The sequence below is a fragment of the Arachis hypogaea genome, chromosome 8, assembly GCF_003086295.3.
Source record: "Arachis hypogaea cultivar Tifrunner chromosome 8, arahy.Tifrunner.gnm2.J5K5, whole genome shotgun sequence".
Classification (NCBI taxonomy): domain Eukaryota; kingdom Viridiplantae; phylum Streptophyta; class Magnoliopsida; order Fabales; family Fabaceae; genus Arachis; species Arachis hypogaea.
Window position 1 is genome coordinate 44,988,331 of NC_092043.1, and position 19,192 is coordinate 45,007,522.

At 35.2% G+C, this 19,192-nt stretch overlaps 3 protein-coding genes across 3 annotated transcripts; all 3 read left to right on the forward strand.

Moving 5' to 3' along the window:
- Window positions 1–5,501: 5,501 nt before the first annotated feature.
- On the forward strand, window positions 5,502–8,219 carry LOC112707724 (TMV resistance protein N). Its single transcript, XM_025759633.3, has 2 exons — window positions 5,502–6,236; window positions 7,104–8,219. Exons 1-2 carry the CDS (start codon window positions 6,040–6,042, stop codon window positions 7,897–7,899), a joined length of 993 nt encoding a protein of 330 aa, XP_025615418.1. The 5' UTR covers window positions 5,502–6,039; the 3' UTR covers window positions 7,900–8,219.
- Window positions 8,220–11,996: 3,777 nt separating this feature from the next.
- On the forward strand, window positions 11,997–15,137 carry LOC140174747 (uncharacterized). Its single transcript, XM_072200257.1, has 2 exons — window positions 11,997–14,225; window positions 14,391–15,137. Exons 1-2 carry the CDS (start codon window positions 11,997–11,999, stop codon window positions 15,135–15,137), a joined length of 2,976 nt encoding a protein of 991 aa, XP_072056358.1.
- Window positions 15,138–15,340: 203 nt separating this feature from the next.
- On the forward strand, window positions 15,341–15,922 carry LOC140174748 (uncharacterized). The gene is made up of 2 exons (XM_072200258.1): window positions 15,341–15,616; window positions 15,815–15,922. The coding sequence occupies exons 1-2, from the start codon at window positions 15,341–15,343 to the stop codon at window positions 15,920–15,922; spliced, it is 384 nt and encodes a 127-aa protein (XP_072056359.1).
- Window positions 15,923–19,192: the final 3,270 nt, after the last annotated feature.

The window sequence follows — 19,192 nt, forward strand, 5'->3', positions numbered from 1 at the left end:
TTTCCAAAACATGATCATTATAAATTTAAATATATTTGCATGAAGTTGTTCTTTAATTGCATCACGTATAATTCACTCACCCCATACAAAAATTAATCGCGTATGTCATTTAGTTAAAAGTCTTTGTTCCTATACTGCGTATTTAGTATTGGAACAGTAACATGTAAAAATAAAAAAAAGTTTAAAGACCACAAATTTATGAACTATCAAAAAATTAGTTTGAATCAAAATTTACAAACTAAAATTTTGATTAAAAATAAGTTATTGTTATAAATTTAAATATTTTTTATATTATTTTATTATTTCATGTTAAATATATATATAAGAATGTTAATTTTATATTTTTATATTCTTTTTTATAGTATTTTTTTAATATTTATTATTAATTTTATTGTTAATTTTTTTATTTAATTTACCTTTTCTAGTGGAATTAATAATTCTTAAAGTGAATTGTTCTTTGTGCCTCTCGTGAAAAAAGAAAACAAAGGGTAAAATTGATAATAAATAATTAAATTTTTTTCAACTAAAATTTCAATAAAAAGTGAACATATAAGCTAAAATTTGTAATTTCGCGTGAATCTGGTTTAGAGTGTGAAATCACGACTATGTTCAAAGGAAAAAAAAAGTAATCAAACCAAAAATTAAAGCATTATAGGTGTGTTTGGTGCGTATTTTTATTTTTTATTTTTAGTGTTTTTATTTTTTAAATTTTGTGAAAGAACAAATAAAAATAGTGAAAATAATAAAATTTTATTTTCTATTTTCACCTTCTGTTTTTATTTTTTTTGTTCATAAAATCAAAAAATAAAAAATATTAAAAATAAAAATAAAAATAAAAAATAAAAATACAAACCAAATACATTCTAAAATTTTTTAAACTTACTTTTCTTAATCCAAACGCTAAACCAAATACATTCTGAGTGGTTGAGAATTGAGGTGGGATAAAATTAGAATTGTGGTTGGAAATTTGGGAATAGGTTGAGTTGGAATGAATAGTTTGTGTTTAGATAATTTTTTAATTTGAATAATTTTATTTATCGGAATCTATTTTTTCATACATACAACATTATTTTCATTTTTTCGTGAATATATATAAACAACAATTTACTCTATTATCTTCTTTGACTTTTTTTTGTGTGTATAATAACTCTAGATTTTATCTTAACGGTGAATTGTTCGGTACAGAAGAGGTTATCTTTCTACATGTGTAAAAATACCGTATGTTCTATATAATTGTATGAAACGTGTTTTACTAAGGAGACAGAATCTGTCTTTGCTAAGTCTATATACAAGCATGTTATAATATGTTCACGTGATAAGGCTGATAACATATATACTATTAGTAATAATTATGTTAGCATAATTGTGGGCTTATAATTATTTTATTGAAAAATAAATAAATTTATGTTAAAAACTGTTAATATTTTTTTTACTGTTTATTTTTTTAATATTGATTTATGAAATTTTTGCCTTTTTAAATAATTTTTTTTGTCTTTTAAGTTTTAACTTTAATTCATGAGTAATCTACTCATTAAATTTTAAAGAAGCAAAAATCTCATAAATCAATATCAAAAGAATAAACCGTCAAAAAAATATTAACAATCTTTAACGTAAACTCATTTATTTGTCCAATAAAATAATTGTAAGCCGCTAACATAATTACTACTAATAATATATATGTTATCAGCCTTATCACGTGAATATACTATAACATGTCTGCATATAGACTTAGTAAAGATAGATTCTATCCCCTTAATAAAACACATGTCATACAGTTATAGAATACAACACATTTCTATACATATAGAAAGACAACTCCTTCTACACCAAAAAATTTACCTTATCTTAAAACCCCTCTACATAACCAATCAATGCGAACAAGAATTTATAGATGAACTAAATGAAAAAGAGAGAGGCCGAGATCACATAGAAAGAGAGTGACGTTTATTTATCTAAAATGAGAAAGAAAGAGTTACCTCCAGATTGAGATAATTTGAGAAAGGTTTAGAACTCATGTGTAGTATACTCTTACAAAGAAAGTAACTTCATTTGTGAATTGGTTGTTAAAGACCACTATGAGAAAAAAAAAAAAAAAAATCAGTCGGGAGAGAATGAGCTCAAAAGATAATGAACCCCTGGGTTATTTTATATGAAAGATTTAGATAGCTAAAAACCAAACAACTAACATTTCAAGTAAAGAGCCAAACCCATAGCTAATTGTCATCAAAACAAATTTTTTAAAACTAATTTCAGTAAATTAAGAATAAATTATTAAAATGGTATCTGAAATTTCACAATACTAACAAAAATAACTTTAAAAGATATTAACGAAAAATAATATTTTAAAATACTTAAAAATGTGACAAAACAACTAAATATTAAATATATATTTTAGAAAAAATACTTTACAAATCATATTTTAATACAACTTTTTGTAAATATCATTAGAAAAATAAGGATTTTTCATCCTTAAAAGTTGACAATTTTATGTAAAGTAATTTATTTTAAAAAAATTATTGTGAATGATAAAATTTTTTTGAAGAAAAAAAAAATTTAAAGATCAAGTTTTGTTCTAAATTTTTTTGTAAATCTTCTAAATATTTATTCAAATTATTGAAGAATATCTGTAAGGAGAAAAGGTTAAGGTGTATTAATAGTGTAGCTTGCTTATTCTCACTAGTATAACTCTATAAATATCATATATTCCCAATGTATGAGATGTACAGAATAATCACAATTTCAATACTCAGATAAAACACATTTCACTCTCTTCTTTCTGTACTACTCTTTTTCTCTGTCTTTCTTAGCATAAAGGAAACTGAGTATTGCTGAGCTCAGTTCATGATTCTGCAGCACTTCTACAACCAACTTGATGACAAGAACTTTATAACTTGGCAATAACATGCTCTCTTTGTCATCAAAGGCCAGAACCTTGAAGATCATAGCTCTCTTTGGCAATAACTTGATTACACTGCTCTTGATCAGCTCTATGTTGCTAATGGGTCAGATATTCCCATTCTCAAACATGGTTATTCTTATCTGCATAATCCTATCACTAATACTAATTTCATTCTTAAAAATCTTCTTCATGTTCTTGATATTGCAAAGAATCTTTTGAGTGTGTCTAAATTCTGCCTTGACAATAATTTATTTTTTGAGTTTCATGCATTCCATTACCTTATAAAATCTCAGGTGACAGAAGAAGTGCTAATGTTTTTCTTGCTACAAGTAAAGCTGGTCTTGAAATTTGGCATAGGCGTTTAGGACATCCATGAATTCAGATTGTTCAAGATGTAATCAAACAATGTAATTTGCCCTGCTTAAATAAAGCTGATTTTGTTCCCTTATTTTGTGAGCCTTGCTATTTAGGAAAAATGCATTCCCTTCCCTTTTCTGATTCATTAACTACATATAATGCTTCCTTGCAATTAGTTTTTGTTAATTTAAAGATGAAATCACCTTATGAGCTTCTTCACAATATCAAACCTGATTACTTGATGTTAAAAGTCTTTGGTTGTAGTTGTTTTCCTCACTTAAGACCCTACAACAAATCTAAATTGGAACTTAAATCTGATAAGTGCTCTTGGGTTATGCTCCACAATTTATGCTTACAATCTAAAGGTTTCAAATGTTTAAATTCTGATGGTAAGATTTTTATTGCATGCAATGTTATTTTTGATGAGCATATCTTTCCTTATTCTTCTGTTTGATGAAATTAGAGCAATGCTAGGGGGCCAGCAATTTTGGTATTTTGTAACCATCAATTGACCATCAATAGTATTTTTAATGGTGTGAGATTATATCCAATGGTAAGAAATCACTCACTTTTCTTTTGATGGTTAAGTGTTGGCCAGAAAACACAAAAGTTGCTAGCTCTCTAGACTTTTCCTTTTATAAAACATGATGAATCATCTACTATATTTGGCTTTCACAACACCAAATCTTATCTATCATTATTTGTTAAAACTGATAAATCATCTACTATATATATTCTTGCTTATGTGGATGATATTGTTATTACTGGAAACAACAATGATCATATTGAATTTTTAATTTCTCAACTGAACTCTTTGTTTTCATTAAAAGATCTTGGAGTATTACATTATCTCCTTGGTTTAGAGTTCAATTTTCTTCCTTCTGGTGATTTACATATCTCACAATCCAAGTATGTTAGTGGATCTATTACAATGTGCTACCATGCATAATTCAAATTCTATCCCTACTCCTATGTTACACACTACAAAATTGACACAACAATGTTCAGAATTCTTTGAAGATGCCACCTTCTATAGGTCCTTAGTTGGTGGATTACAGTATGCCACCCTTACTCACCCAGAAATTGCTTTCTCTGTGAATAGAGTAAGCCAATTCATGCACCAACCACAACAACAACATTGGCTAGCTGTCAAGAGAATTCTTCACTATCTCACCGGTATGACTCTATAAATACCATATATTCTCAATGTATCAGACACATTTCACCCTCTTCTCTCTGTACTACTCTTTTTCTCTATCTAAGGAAACTGAGCATTGCTGAGCTCAGTTTATGATTTTGCAGTACTTCTACAACCAAGTTCACACAAATACTGCTATAAAATTCGGTTCAAATTAATAAACCATTTGCTAAATACATAAGTTTTTTTTTTGTTACTTATAAAAAAATAAATATAATATTTATTGGTTACTTTTGTCATATTTGCAAATTATTCGAGAGTTGTTTTATTGAATACGTTTTTTTAGATATATTTTTGTCCGCGTCTGAATCTTTTGGATACCAATGTAATATTTGTTAATGTTGCAAGTGTGAAGAGTGTATGAAGTTAGTCCCATATAAAAAAAATAAGAAAGAGTGAAAATTTTATAAGATTAGAGACCTATTAACTTAATGTTTTAAAGTTTTGAGTTGAATATGATGTTTTTTCATTTTATGTTATCTCATTTGATATAATTTTATAAAAAAAAATTAATAAGATGTTTTTGTATTAATGTTTTGCATTTTTATGTAAATAACTAAAGATTTTTTTAAAAATAAAAATTTAAAGATTAAATTTTGGCTTCAACTTTTGTGTATATTTTGTAAAAAGTTATTCAAATATTTCTACAAAATTTTATATTAAATACACAAATAACTTATTAAATATAACGATTGTTTGTCATTTAAAATAAGTAATTTTTTTAGTGTTATTGTTATATTTTAAAATATTCTAAAAGTATTTTTATCATTATAAATTTAGAAGATACTTCTACTAGTGTGTTGATAATTGCAAAACACTTTTGGTGATTTACTCGAGTTAAATAAATATTCATACGAAAAGAAAATTAAAAAATGTCAAAGAATTCAACATACTTAACCTAATAATATATTAAAGAATCCTTTTGAAAAATAATAATTTTAAACAAGCCAATTGTGATTTTCCAAACTATGGCGGATTATTAAACTTTAGTCTACGGCAGTGTGAACGTGAAACCAATTATTAAAAAAAAAAAAAAAACAAGACTTTGGAATAAATGAAAGTCTTTTTTGAAAACTTTGACGGATTGGAGGAACACTTTTTCCCCATCTTCTTAGACTGCGATTTCATCAGTATAAGAAAATTTCCCCCTCACATGTGAAAACTTTCTGAACCAAAACCTTGATGTAATAACTCACTTCTACTCAAAATCAATTCTACAAAATCAAATTCATTCAAATTTCAGTTTAACAAATACCAATTCAAACACATACTAAATTATAGTAATGGCAAATCATGGTGTAGCATCCTTTGACTACACGTATGATGTTTTTCTGAGCTTTCGACGCGGAGTTCACCGCGCGTTCATTGATCATCTCTATAAAGCTTTGGACGGCATAGATATCAAAACCTTCAAAGACGACGACAAGGAAGAATCGACGACGGAAGAGGAAGAAACCAATCCGGATCTTATCGAGAAAATCGAAAGATCCAGAATATCAGTGGTAGTGCTGTGTAAAGACTTTCCATTTTCCACAAGGTGCCTCGATGAGGTTGCCAAGATCATGGAGTGTTAGAGAAAAAAACGATGCAGGTTGTGGGACTTTTCTATGACGGCGTGACAGCTGCAGATGTACGTTGGCAGAAGGAAGATAGGGCATATGGCAAAGCCATTACTCAACATAAAGAGAGATTGCGATTGGGAGAAGAATCGGACAAGATCAAAACATGGCGGTCTGCTTTGTCTAGAGTATGCGACCTCATTGCATTAAATTGCGATAAAAAGTAAGTTTAATTTCCTTCTACCTTTCACCTGAAACCAACTAGTCAACTACCAATGGCTTTGCTTCTTGTTAATTTATCAAAAATGTATGGGACACTATACAAATTACTCTAAAATTTTCTTATGTTTTTTAATTACTGATGAAATAGTTGAGTAATATTAATGTAATAATTATAAATTATAAGCTAATAGAGCATAGTCTTTTTATATTTATCTAAGTTTTGTAATTTGTAGTCATCAATAATTATTATTAGTATTTTTAATAGTGTAAAATTTTATCTAATGATGTAAAATTATTCACTTTTCTTTTGCTGATTAAATATTGGCCGGCTTTTAATAAAAGCGCTGGTACTCTAAACTTTCTCATATATAAAATTATAAATCTTAAATTAAATAAAGTGATTTTAGGTTATTATTTTCGTAGTATTATTGGTCAATTTATTATCCTATTAATAATGTTTGTTTTGGTTAATTAAATGGATCAAATAAATTTTCGTAAATAAAAAACGTCAGTTAAATTTGTGTTTATAATGTGAGTCAAAGTTTTTGGATTGGTGAAAACTTTTTGTTAAAGACTATATACTAAATCATTGTGATTATTTTTTTTACCAAAAATAAAGAGATTCGATGAATTTTTTGATGAGTATGAAAAAATTATATCATTTGAGCTATAATTTATTGGTACTAAATGATTGTGATTCTTAATTCATTTGCCTAACTAATTATTCTCTTAATACGTAAAAGAGTAAAGTGTTTAAATTTATATATTAATTAAAAAAATACAAAATTCAAAACTTCTTTAACTTAAAAATTAGGAGGATAATTTAGGACTTGTAATTATTTTTCATATATTATTTATGAAATTGCAGGTATGAAACTGAGCTTATCAGTATGATTGTTAAAGGCGTCTCTGTTAGATTGCCTCCTTTGCGTTTACAAATCAAAGACGTAATTGGATTAGATTCTCGTTTTGAGGAGGTGAAATCGCATCTAGATATAGGCAACAATGATGCGGTTCAAATGCTAGCAATTTGTGGACCTCCTGGCATAGGCAAAACCACATTTGCTGCGTATATTTATAACAACATTATTAACCACCAATATATTGCTGCAAGTTTTATTTCCAACATCAGAGATAAGCCAAAAGTGGAAGATCTCCAGTCCACGTTGTTATCTGAGATGGGCGAGAAGCGAGAGAGCAGGAGGGGCGATACAGATGGTGGAGGCAGAGAAATCAAACGCAAACTTAGTGTTAAAAAGGTTCTTTTAGTGTTGGATGGTGTTGATAAAATAGAACAGTTGAAATCGCTGGCTGGGGGGTGTGATTGGTTTGGTCCTGGCAGTAAAATTATTATAACAACAAGGGATGCAACTTTGTTGAATAGACATCGTGTTAAAATTAAGAGATATCAAATGACAGAGCTAAGTGATGATGACTCTCGCAAACTCTTTTGTTGGTATGCCTTCGATGGTGGCGAACCGGCACAAAACTTTGCAAATCTTGTTCCTCAAGCACTAAGTATTGCAAAGGGTATTCCTTTGGCCTTAAAAAAACTGGGCTCTAGATTGAAGGACCGTAGCTTAGACGAATGGGAAATGGAATTGGACAGATATAACAAGGTTCCAGAGGCTTTCGAATTTCTGCTCAAATCTTTCGGAAACTGAACTGCTTTTAGCCTTTTTTTTTTTTCCTTCCAAAATTTGTTTGTTTGGTTGAGAGTACATTTTTAGACTTAATTGGTGTTTTTTGTGTGGATGAGATTGTTCTTTGGTGTTTACTGCGTGATTTTTTTTTATGTCGTGGAACTAAAAGAAAGAAAAAAGAACAAAGAGAAAAGACACGAAGAAAACAGGGCAGGGATTTTCTAGTAGTTCACAAAATAAAATGTATCTGTTGAGTCGGTCTCACACTCAACGACCGTCATTCTCTGCTGATATGCCATGTAAAGATGATTGCATATGGAGCACACGAATCTTACTCTTAAGTTATTTTACAATTATTTATTTGATTTTGAATTAGAAAAGACAGCAAGACACAAAGTGGATTACTAAGGTAGGATATAAAATCACAAAGTATTAGTACCCTTATGATATGTATAGTTAACAAAATTTTATGCGTTTCATTAATTAAAATTAATTGATTCTAGAGTTATATTTTTAAATTTAAAACTTAAAAATAAAATTTTAATATTTATTTTAATACTTTTATATAATTAAAAAACAATTAATTAAAAAAAACTATAAAATAAAAAAATTAAATAATTATAAAAATAATATTCAATTAAATATTTTAAATTATATATATTAATAAAAAATAGAATATATAATTACATAATATATTAAAAAAACATAATATATAACAAGACTCGTTTTGAGTTATCTGGGTTATTGTTTTGCCTAAACGTGAGATCCAGACTTCTTTTGAGGCTGCGTCCAACTTGTATTGGTACCGAGGTGTCGTCGTCCGAGTTCCTATTAAGGAGATGGGGGTGGTACTTGTAAGAGATTTCGATACTTAAGTTAACAAGGGTTTTAAGTAGATTTTTAGTAGATTGAAACTTGAATATAATTGTGAATATAGTAGAATAGATAACCACCTTTTAGAGTAGTCCCATATTTGAGGGTGGATAACCGTTTCTTTTTGTTAGGCGAGTTGTTTAGATCTTCCTTTTAGATTAATAGGAGATATCTTAGAAGTTAGTTACTTGGGTTAACCACCAAAAACATCCCCAAATTATTCAAACGCGGACAAAAATGCACCCGAATTTTACTATCGACAAAAATACCTTTAAATAATTTAAAAACATAACAACAATACCCAAAAGTAAATATATAGGACAAATCACACATATAAACCAAATGGAGCTCAAAATTATACAATTCTACCAAAAGAAAAAACGTTACAAGGATCTACCAGAAAGACAATTTTATGTAATTTGAATCAACCTCATTCGAACTACCCATTCTAACACTAATTCGAATCAGACCAATTCGAATTACTAGAGATACACACAAATCAAATTAGTCAGATTTATGTAATTCGAAACAGCTTGAGTCGACTGCTTCGAATTACATAAACGAATTCGATTGTGTGTATTTCTAGTAATTCGAGTTGGTTAGTGTTGGAATGAGTAATTCGAATAAGGCTGATTCGAATTACATAAAATTGTCCTTCTGGTAGATCTTTGTAACGTTATTCTTTTTTGTAGAATTGTGTAATTTTGAGCTCCATTTGGTTTATACGTGTGATTTGCCCAAATATATATTTTCAAAAAATGTCTTACAGATTAAATTTTGATGTAATTTTTTTACAAGCATAATTTTAAAAAATGAGATATTATTATTCTTAAAATTTTGTAATTTTTTTCTAAGTATATATTTTTTTGTGATTTTTTAAAAGTATTATTAGTTGTTAACAAAAAAATTACAAAAAAATATACTTAACAAAAAATTACCAAAATTTAAGGATAATAATATTTTATTTTTTTAATTATGCTTGAAAAAAATTGTATCAAAATTCAATCTCTAATGTATTTTTTGAGTAATACATATTTAATGTTAGATAATCTTGTAAAAAAACTAACATTAAATATGTATTTCTCAAAAAATATACTAGAGATTGAATTTTAATACAATTTTTTACAAACATGATTAGAAAAATAAGATATTATTATTCTTAAAATTTGGTAATTTTTTGTTAAGTATATATTGTTTTGTGATTTTTTAAAAGTATTATTGGTTGTTGAAAATTTTTTTATAAAAAGCTATATACTGAAGAAAAACTCACCAATTTCATGTATAATAATATATTATTTTATAATTATTCCTGCAAAAAATTGTATCAAAATTCAATCTTTAAGGTATTTTTTGAAAATATATATTTACTGTTAGGTATTGTTGTGTTTCTAAATTATTTGAAGGCATTTTTGTCGATAGTAAAATTTGAGTGTATTTTTGTCAACGTTTAAATAATTTAGAGGTATTTTTGTGGTTAACCCTAGTTACTTATTTAAATAAGTGTGACCGAACTTATGTTGCTATGTTCGACCTCTATGAGGTCGGGCAGGGGGTAGATCAAAACGATATCTGGAGGTTGAGCTTTATTCATTTTGGGCCTGACTAAATTGTGGGCCAGTGCATGAAAAGTGCCCCTTACTCGAGGTCGGGCTTTATAAAGTCGGGCTCGAGCAATTAGATGACCAAGTCAAAATGTTGAGCTATGAAGAAGTTGTTTAGTAGTTTTAAGGTCTGAAGTCAAAGAGGTCGATCGACTTAACATGATTTGAATGATGTAACGTTTTCATAACATTACTTCATAACCATTTGTGCTATCATTTTGTTGTAGTGTAGTTGTTACTTTGTCGTTTTGTAATATGATATTACAAGTTATTTTTATGCTTGCTCTCTTTATACTTCTTGTTTTTGGCGAAGTCTTTTTTCTAGAGCTAATTTGTATAACTCGTTCTATATCGAGTTGTTTTGAAGATTGTAAATTTGTTGTACGACTTTGTTTTTTGTACAAATCACTTATTTTGAGGCATGATAATTTTTTGATTGGATTTTATACAACGCGCTTAGTTCGAGTTGTTTTACAGCTTAATAACTTGTTTTAATATAAATCATTTTTGAAACTTATAGTTATGCTTTCGTACGATTTTTTTTATACAAATCATTAATTTCAAAACTTGTAATTATTTCTGAGTATAATCTCGTCTAGCTCGTTCGATACGAATAATTTTAAGGTTTTACGATTTGTTTCATTTCAAATCGTTTAATTAAAACGTGGCTATTTTTTTTATTTGATTTCATACAACTCATTTAAATTCGAGCTGTTTTTAGTACTTCACAACTTGTTTTAAATACAACTTGTTTACTTTTGAGTCATTTTAAAGTATCAGATAATCTTTATAGCCATCAGACTTCGTTGCTTTATTAATTGTGCCCCTACTTGAAGTCGAGCTTTATGAAGTCAGACTCGAGTAATCAAGCGGATAGAATTATCGAATGAAGCCTTTCAATGATTTGTCCAACTCGTTCGATTCGAGTTGTTTCTAGAGTGATAGAATTTTATATAACTTGTTTTTAATACAAATTGTTTAGATTATGATACGTTACTTGTATCCTCGGTCACCCGGCATACTCGGCATGCAAGCACTTTGAGGCTGACATTGCACCAACCGCCCAATAAGCTCGGCACGAGCACAGATAAGCTCGGCATCACTCATCCGAACAAAAAGACACGTGCATCACAAAGCTCGGTCCCGTATCAACCATCCGAAAATCCCGGCCCATGATCAGGACCGAACGGCATTACTCAACTGAAGATAAGAGACGTGATCAGATAATTCACAGCACCAAAACAGAATAAATCTTAACTGATCTATAAACTAGGACTCACCCACTAACGGGTAGAAACTAATTCCTATAAAATCTAGCTAACACACTCGACTAAGGCTCAGGTTCTATCACTCTCAGTCTCTTACTCTTTACTCTAAACTCATTTACTCTCTCTCTCTTCTGAGACTATTACTGACTTGAGCGTCAGAGTATCTTGTGCAGGTATTCCCGCCGCGGTGTTTGATTCCGGCCGACGTGAAGCTCTTCCCTTTTGCCGGCGGCCAGTTTGGAAGTGCTTAAGCTCGGCCTCCCTGGTGTTCGGACGAATCACTTGGCGCCCACCGTGGGGCCTCGAGTACATCTAACCCCATTTTTTCCTTTGTCTAGTCTTCTACTTTATTTTGCAGGATTCCCGATCCTCGGACATGGCTGACAAGGAAAATCCACAACTATCACAGGATGACCTCCTGGCTCAGATCGCTGAGCTTCAGGCGGAGGTACGAAGGATAGCCGAGCTCTCAACGCAAAACAATGGAGAGAACTCCAAAGGCTCGGCTCATAATGCCACAGACCCCTTGAACATCGCCCCGCCAAAGGAGAAGCTCACCCTTGACAACCCCTTCTCCGAGGAGATCACAAATTATCAGATGCCAAAGAACTTTACCCTTCCGACTGCACTGGAACCGTACAAAGGATTCGGAGACCCCCGAGCCCACATAAAGAAGTTCCAGTCAATGATGTTTTTCAACGGCCCCAAGAACGAGCCTGTCCTTTGCCGAGCATTCCCAACCTACCTCGACGGCGCGGCGTTACTCTGGTTCTCCAAACTCCCTGAGGGATCAATTTCCTCTTTCGAGGACCTTGCCAGATCATTCATCGATTACTTTGCCGCATCGAGAATCTATGTACATGGATCGGACTATCTCGGCACCATCAAACAAGGCCAGCATGAGAGCCTTAAAGATTACATGACCAGATTCGCTGACGCTACCATGGAGATCCAAGACTTGGACCCAGCCGTTCACCTGCACGCCCTCAAAGCCGGCCTCAGGCCCGGCAAATTTCGGGAGACTATTGCCATAACAAAGCCAAAAACCCTAGAAGAGTTCCGAGAAAGGGCGGCAGGTCAAATGGAAATCGAAGAACTTCGAGAAGCTCAGAAATCAGACAAACAACCACACAGGAGAGATGAGGAAAGGACCTTCAGATCTCCAGGCAATAGAGACACAAAGAAACCCTCTAAACCAGCATCAAAATACAACACCTACACCAGATTCAACACCAGAAGAGAAAACATCATCAGAGAAATCCTCAACGCCAAAATCATTAAACCACCAGCCCGAGCGGGGAACTACCAGGATCAACGATTCGTGGACAAGACAAAACATTGCGCCTTCCACCGGAAGTTCGGTCATACAACAGATGACTGCATCGTCGCAAAAGACCTCCTGGAAAGACTAGCACGCCAAGGTCTCCTGGACAAGTACATCGAGACCCGGAGGGGCAAGGGAGGAAACTCGGACAGGACAGAGCATAAGCAAGCAACGGCTGACGACAAAAAAGAAAGGATCACTCCTGACCCGCCAAGAGGAGTTATCAACCACATATCGGGAGGATTCGCAGGCGGAGGAGAAACAAGCTCGGCCAGAAAGCGGAGCTACAGAGCAATGCTGGCAATCGAAGGAACCATACAACCAAAAAAGGACAAAGGACCAGACGTCACAATATCATTCAACCAAACAGACTTCAAATCAGCAAGCCCTAACCTCGACGACCCCGTGGTAATTTCAATCCAGGTTGGAGATCTGTTGGTAAGAAAAACATTGTTAGACCCAGGTAGTAGTGCTGATGTTTTGTTTTATTCTACTTTTACAAAAATGAAATTATCTGAAAAATTGATACAACCCTCCTCTGGAGAGCTAATTGGGTTCTCCGGAGAGAGAGTCCCCATCATGGGACACATATGGCTAAAGACCACAATGGGAGAGATCCCTATGGCAAAATCAATTGATATTCAATACCTAATAGTAAACTGTTACAGCCCTTATAATATTATACTTGGGAGACCCGCGCTGAACACATTCAGGGCAGTGGTGTCCACATTACATCTATGTGTCAAGTTTCCAGTGCAGGAAAACAAGATCGCTACGGTGTATGCCGACCATCAAGAAGCTCGGCAATGCTATAATGCTGGTCTAAAACCAGTACAAACAAAACAGGAAGCTCGGCCCCAGGTCCAGGCCATTCAAACGTCCGCCAACACAACAACACTAGCCGACCTCGACCCCAGGGAAGACCTCGGCGAAAGACCTCGGCCAATGGACAATCTTCAACAAGTAACACTAACAGCAGACGACAACCAATACACATATGTTGGAGAAGCATTAAAAGGGGCAGACCGAGCAAGACTCATTCACACACTTCGCCAAAACGCCGACCTTTTCGCATGGACGCCAGAGGACATGCCCGGAATAAACCCAGAGGTCATCTACCACAAGCTAGCAATTGACAAAACAGCCCGACCAGTCGCACAGAAGAAAAGGAACCTCGGAGAGGAGAAAAGACAAGCAGCACTTGAAGAAACCCAAAAGCTCCTCAATGCAGGTTTCATAAGAGAGATTCGCTTCACCACATGGTTGTCCAACGTGGTAATGGTAAGGAAGAGTTCAGGTAAATGGCGCATGTGCGTCGACTTTACAAATTTAAATAAAGCCTGTCCTAAAGATGCGTACCCATTGCCTTGCATTGATAAATTAGTTGACAACGCCTCTGGTTTCAAAGCTTTGAGTTTTATGGATGCATACTCTGGCTATAACCAGATTATGATGCATCCAGAAGACCAAAGCAAAACGGCTTTTATAACAGAACATGGAAATTTTTGTTACAAGGTAATGCCCTTTGGCCTAAAGAATGCAGGTGCGACGTATCAGAGGTTAATGGACAAGGTATTCCAACATCAGATAGGCCGCAATATGGAGGTCTATGTAGATGACATGGTAGCCAAAACACCCATGCAGGGGTCACATTGTGATGACTTATCAGAAATCTTCAAACAACTCCGAGCATATAACATGAGACTCAATCCAGACAAATGTGCTTTTGGAGTCCAAGGAGGGAAGTTCCTCGGATTCATGTTAACATCTCGAGGCATCGAGGCCAACCCAGAAAAGTGTAAGGCCGTGCTAAACATGACAAGCCCAAGAACAGTAAAAGAAGTCCAGCAACTTGCAGGACGAATAGCTGCCCTGTCACGTTTCCTACCTGCAGTGGCAAATCGATCTTATCACTTTTTCCAGACATTCTCTAAAGGCAAGAAGTTCAACTGGACAGACGAATGTGAAAATGCCTTCACCGAACTTAAACAACACTTGACATCGCCACCAATCCTCCAGAAACCCGAGACAGGTAACCCATTATATTTATACTTATCAGTATCTAACCATGCTATAAGCTCGGTTTTGGTGACAGAAACAGGGAAAAAGCAGAACCCAGTATATTTCATCAGTAGGGTACTGCAACCAGCAGAAACAAGGTACCCGAAGATAGAACAATTGGCACTGGCATAATCACAACAGCAAGAAGACTGCGGCACTATTTCCAGAGCCACACAATCATAGTACGAACGGACCAACCATTAAGGCAGATACTAACCAGACCCGAGCTCGCCGGCAGATTAATAAAATGGTCGGTCGAGCTCTCCGAGTTCGATATTCGGTACGAATCAAGGAAAACACTGAAGTCACAGGTTCTGGCCGACTTTATATCAGAGATGACAAATGACACATACAACACAGACGTGAAATGGACCATACATGTGGATGGAGCATCAAACAAAGAAGGCAGTGGGGCTGGGATACTACTCAAAGAGGGAGACAAAGTGGTGGCCGAGCAGTCACTACAGTTCCGCTTCAACGCAAGCAACAATCAATCGGAATATGAGGCCCTACTCGCTGGACTAAAGCACGCCCTACAACTGCAAATACCTCGAATAACAGCCTACTGCGACTCCTCATTAGTGGTACATCAAATAAAGGGCGAATTTCAGGTAAAAGATCCTTTGTTAGAGAAATATTGGCTCATAACAAAGGATCTAATTTCAAAATTTAAAGAATTTGATATTATTCATGTAAACCGAAAACACAATACCAGGGCCGACGTGTTATCTAAACTAGCCACAACTTGGCAAACCGGGAACACGTCGGCACTGTCCCAGCTAACGCTTGACAAACCAAGTTTTGAGCAGGATACAATTCTGAGTATTACACAGGTCCCAGATTGGCGAACACCTTTTTTCAATTACATCAACACAGGCACTATACCAAACGGCGAGCCGAACTTGCCACTCTTCTGACGAAGAGCAAGCTATTACACAGTGCTGGGAAACACTTTGTACAGACGAGGGCATTCACAACCACTACTTAAATGCATCAGCAACGAGGAGGCCGAGGAGGTCATGGCCGAAACACACGAAGGAGTCTGCGGCAACCATATTGGCGGCCGAGCATTAGCAGCAAAGATCCTGCGAACAGGATATTATTGGCCGACGATAAAACGGGACTGCATCTCCAAAGTTAAGGCATGTGATAATTGTCAAAAGCATGCCACCCTCTCCGAGACCCCAGCCGAAGAGCTCCACACCATAGAGGTAAGCTGGCCTTTCGATAGGTGGGGATTAGATATCCTCGGACCTTTCCCGAAAGCGCCAGGCCAGGTAAAGTTCCTCTTGGTTTTAATAGATTATTTCTCTAAGTGGATAGAGGCACAACCATTAGCACACATAACGGCAGAAAAGGTGCGATCTTTTTTATGGAAAAATATCATATGCAGATATGGTATACCAAGAGAGATAATCTCGGATAATGGGAGACAATTTACAGATCATAAGCTCGCCGCTTTTCTAACAAACGTTAACATCAAACATCATTTCAGCTCAGTAGAGCACCCGCAAACTAACGGATAAGTTGAATCAGCTAACAGAATTATCTTGCAGGGATTAAAGAAAAAGCTCGGTGACGCTAAGGGAGAATGGGCAGACCTCATTCCAGAAGTTCTATGGAGTTACAACACTAGCATTCAATCTGCCACGGGGGAGACCCCCTTCAAACTGGTATACGGCGCAGAAGCACTTATCCCAGTAGAGGTCAGCGTCCCAACATTAAGGACCGAGCTCTATGATCAAACGGGCAACCTACAAGCTCGGACAGCCGAACTGGACCTCATCGAAGAAGAAAGAGACATCTCCGCCATAAAACAGCGAGCCAGAAAACAATACCTAGAGCAAAGACACAACAGAAAAGTGGTTCCCAGATCTTTCAACAATGGAGATCTCGTGCTTAGGCGCACAGAAGAAGCCCGAAAACCTCCAGGACATGGCAAATTGGCGGCGAACTGGGAAGGACCTTTCCGAATACTCTATAACCTCGGAAAGGGGGCTTACAAGCTCGAAACTCTTCAAGGAGATCAACTTCCAGGAACATGGAACATTTCCTCCTTAAGAAAATATCAGTCATGATGTAACATATAATTTGCGAATAATGGTACTCTTTTTCCCTCCGAAGGTTTTTTCCCAAAATACATGGGTTTTACTCGGAAAGGGTTTTAACGAGGCCGGACGCAGCAAACCATTGTACTCGTACGAACTATTGAACAACGGTTCACATTTTGACAGTTAAAACGTACATTTCAAAGAATCCGAGCATAATCCTCGGAACCTTACCATCACTAACCGAGCTTAATTCTCGGAAAATCCCAACCACAAAAGCAACTCAAAATTTGAGTAACAAACATACTAATCCGAGCTTCATACTCGGAACTCAACATGCGAATGCCGCGCATAATACGCGAACAAGTACATTACCGTCATCTAAAACTAACCCGAGCCTCATACTCGGAGTACAATCCGCACGTTCCGAAAGTAATACTCGGAGAAACGCGTGCAGATATAAACAAGCACAAACAATAACCAAGTTATTCGATCGAAATCTCAAAGGCTCGTTTAAACAGAAGCCCCTTACTTAGAACCTCAACTCCCCTCATTGATGATTTGATCAATGATGGCTGCCACCACCTTTCATGCACATACGCAATCATTTTTCAAATAAAAACATACTGGTATAACTTATCGAAGTACCAGACTTCATTTTCAAATAACATAAGTTATAATCGAGCCACACACTCGGAACACAAAATATAACTACCGAGATCAGTTCTCAAAATTGTTCAACAAAACAAAAACAGTCACAAATCCAAAAGCTGTTACACCTTGTACAAAATAAAAAGCTAAAGCCTATTCGGCCTTATCCCCAATGCTAGATTCCCCGCTATCAGCAGCGCCATCGTCCACAAGCCGCCCGTTTACAACCACCTTAGTTGCATCAAGCTTGTCCGCATCTGACCCAGGAAACAACACCCGGACTTGTGCCACAGCGCACTCGAACCCTTGAGCATATGATTCATAAACCTCAGTCTGCAACTCCTTCACCCTAGACCCCAAGCGATCATTGTCAGCCTTAACAGTTTTCATCTCCTCCTCACAGGAAACATGAAGACGTTCTTTCTCAGCAAGCTCAGACTCTTTCAACTCCAACGACGAGGACAACTCCCTAATAGTCTTCTCCTTCTTCTCCAAAGCCGAGGACAACTCGGCAACATCCACAGCAGACTTGTTCTCTCTCTCTAAAACCAGCTCTTGAGCACGGCCAACAGCTACCATACGTGCACCAATCACCTACAACAATAGCAAAGTGCAGTCAACACAAGGAAGACAAACGCAAATTAAGACAAACACAACCCTCACCTGCATAAAGCGGCTCACTCCCACATGGCCGACATCCTCGATCATCTTCATGTCATCCGGAAAGCAGCAAAGTTCATCAGCCATGACAGAAAAGGGATACAGTTTTCCCCATAGTGAACGACAATGAACATTTTCCAAATAACCATGCAATCTTTTCTGAGACTCATAGGCAGTCTCTACTCGCTGAAGCTCCATAGAAGAATCCCCTTCCTTCAAGAAGGCCTCGACAATCTTCTCCTTCGCAAAACCCCTTTTTCGTTTAGACCTGAGGGCAGCCTCGGACTGAGTCACAGGACCTTTATCAGCATTGGTAGCCGAACTTTCCTTCTCAGCTTTCCTCCGCTGACTGAAAAATGACTTCAGACCGGCAGTAGTAATCGTAGGCACCTTCTCACCTGCACCAACAAGCCAACAAAATAAGAACAGATGAAGATAAAACAACAAACTAAGCAAAACACAGCCAGATTACCTAGATATCTCAGAACTGCCTCTCTATCGAAATCCCACTTCAACAATTCAGAAACAGACAACAATCCTTTAGGCCCCAACTTTTCAAACAAAAATTCCATAACAAGCTGATCATCATTCGACCTATCATCCACATCTAGAGATTGCATGGGCTCAGAACACCAAAATAAAGGGAATCTCTCAACAAGGTATTCACTCAAGTAGAAGGGAAACTCTTCAGGCACGCTCCTCACTTTAACATACATAGTCTTAAAGTCCTTAAAGGAAGATTTGTAAAGGCCAAAAATCGCACGACGTGGATAACTACTTAAGTTAACCCAAACACCCCGATCAACCCCTTTCGCCTGAAATAAAGAA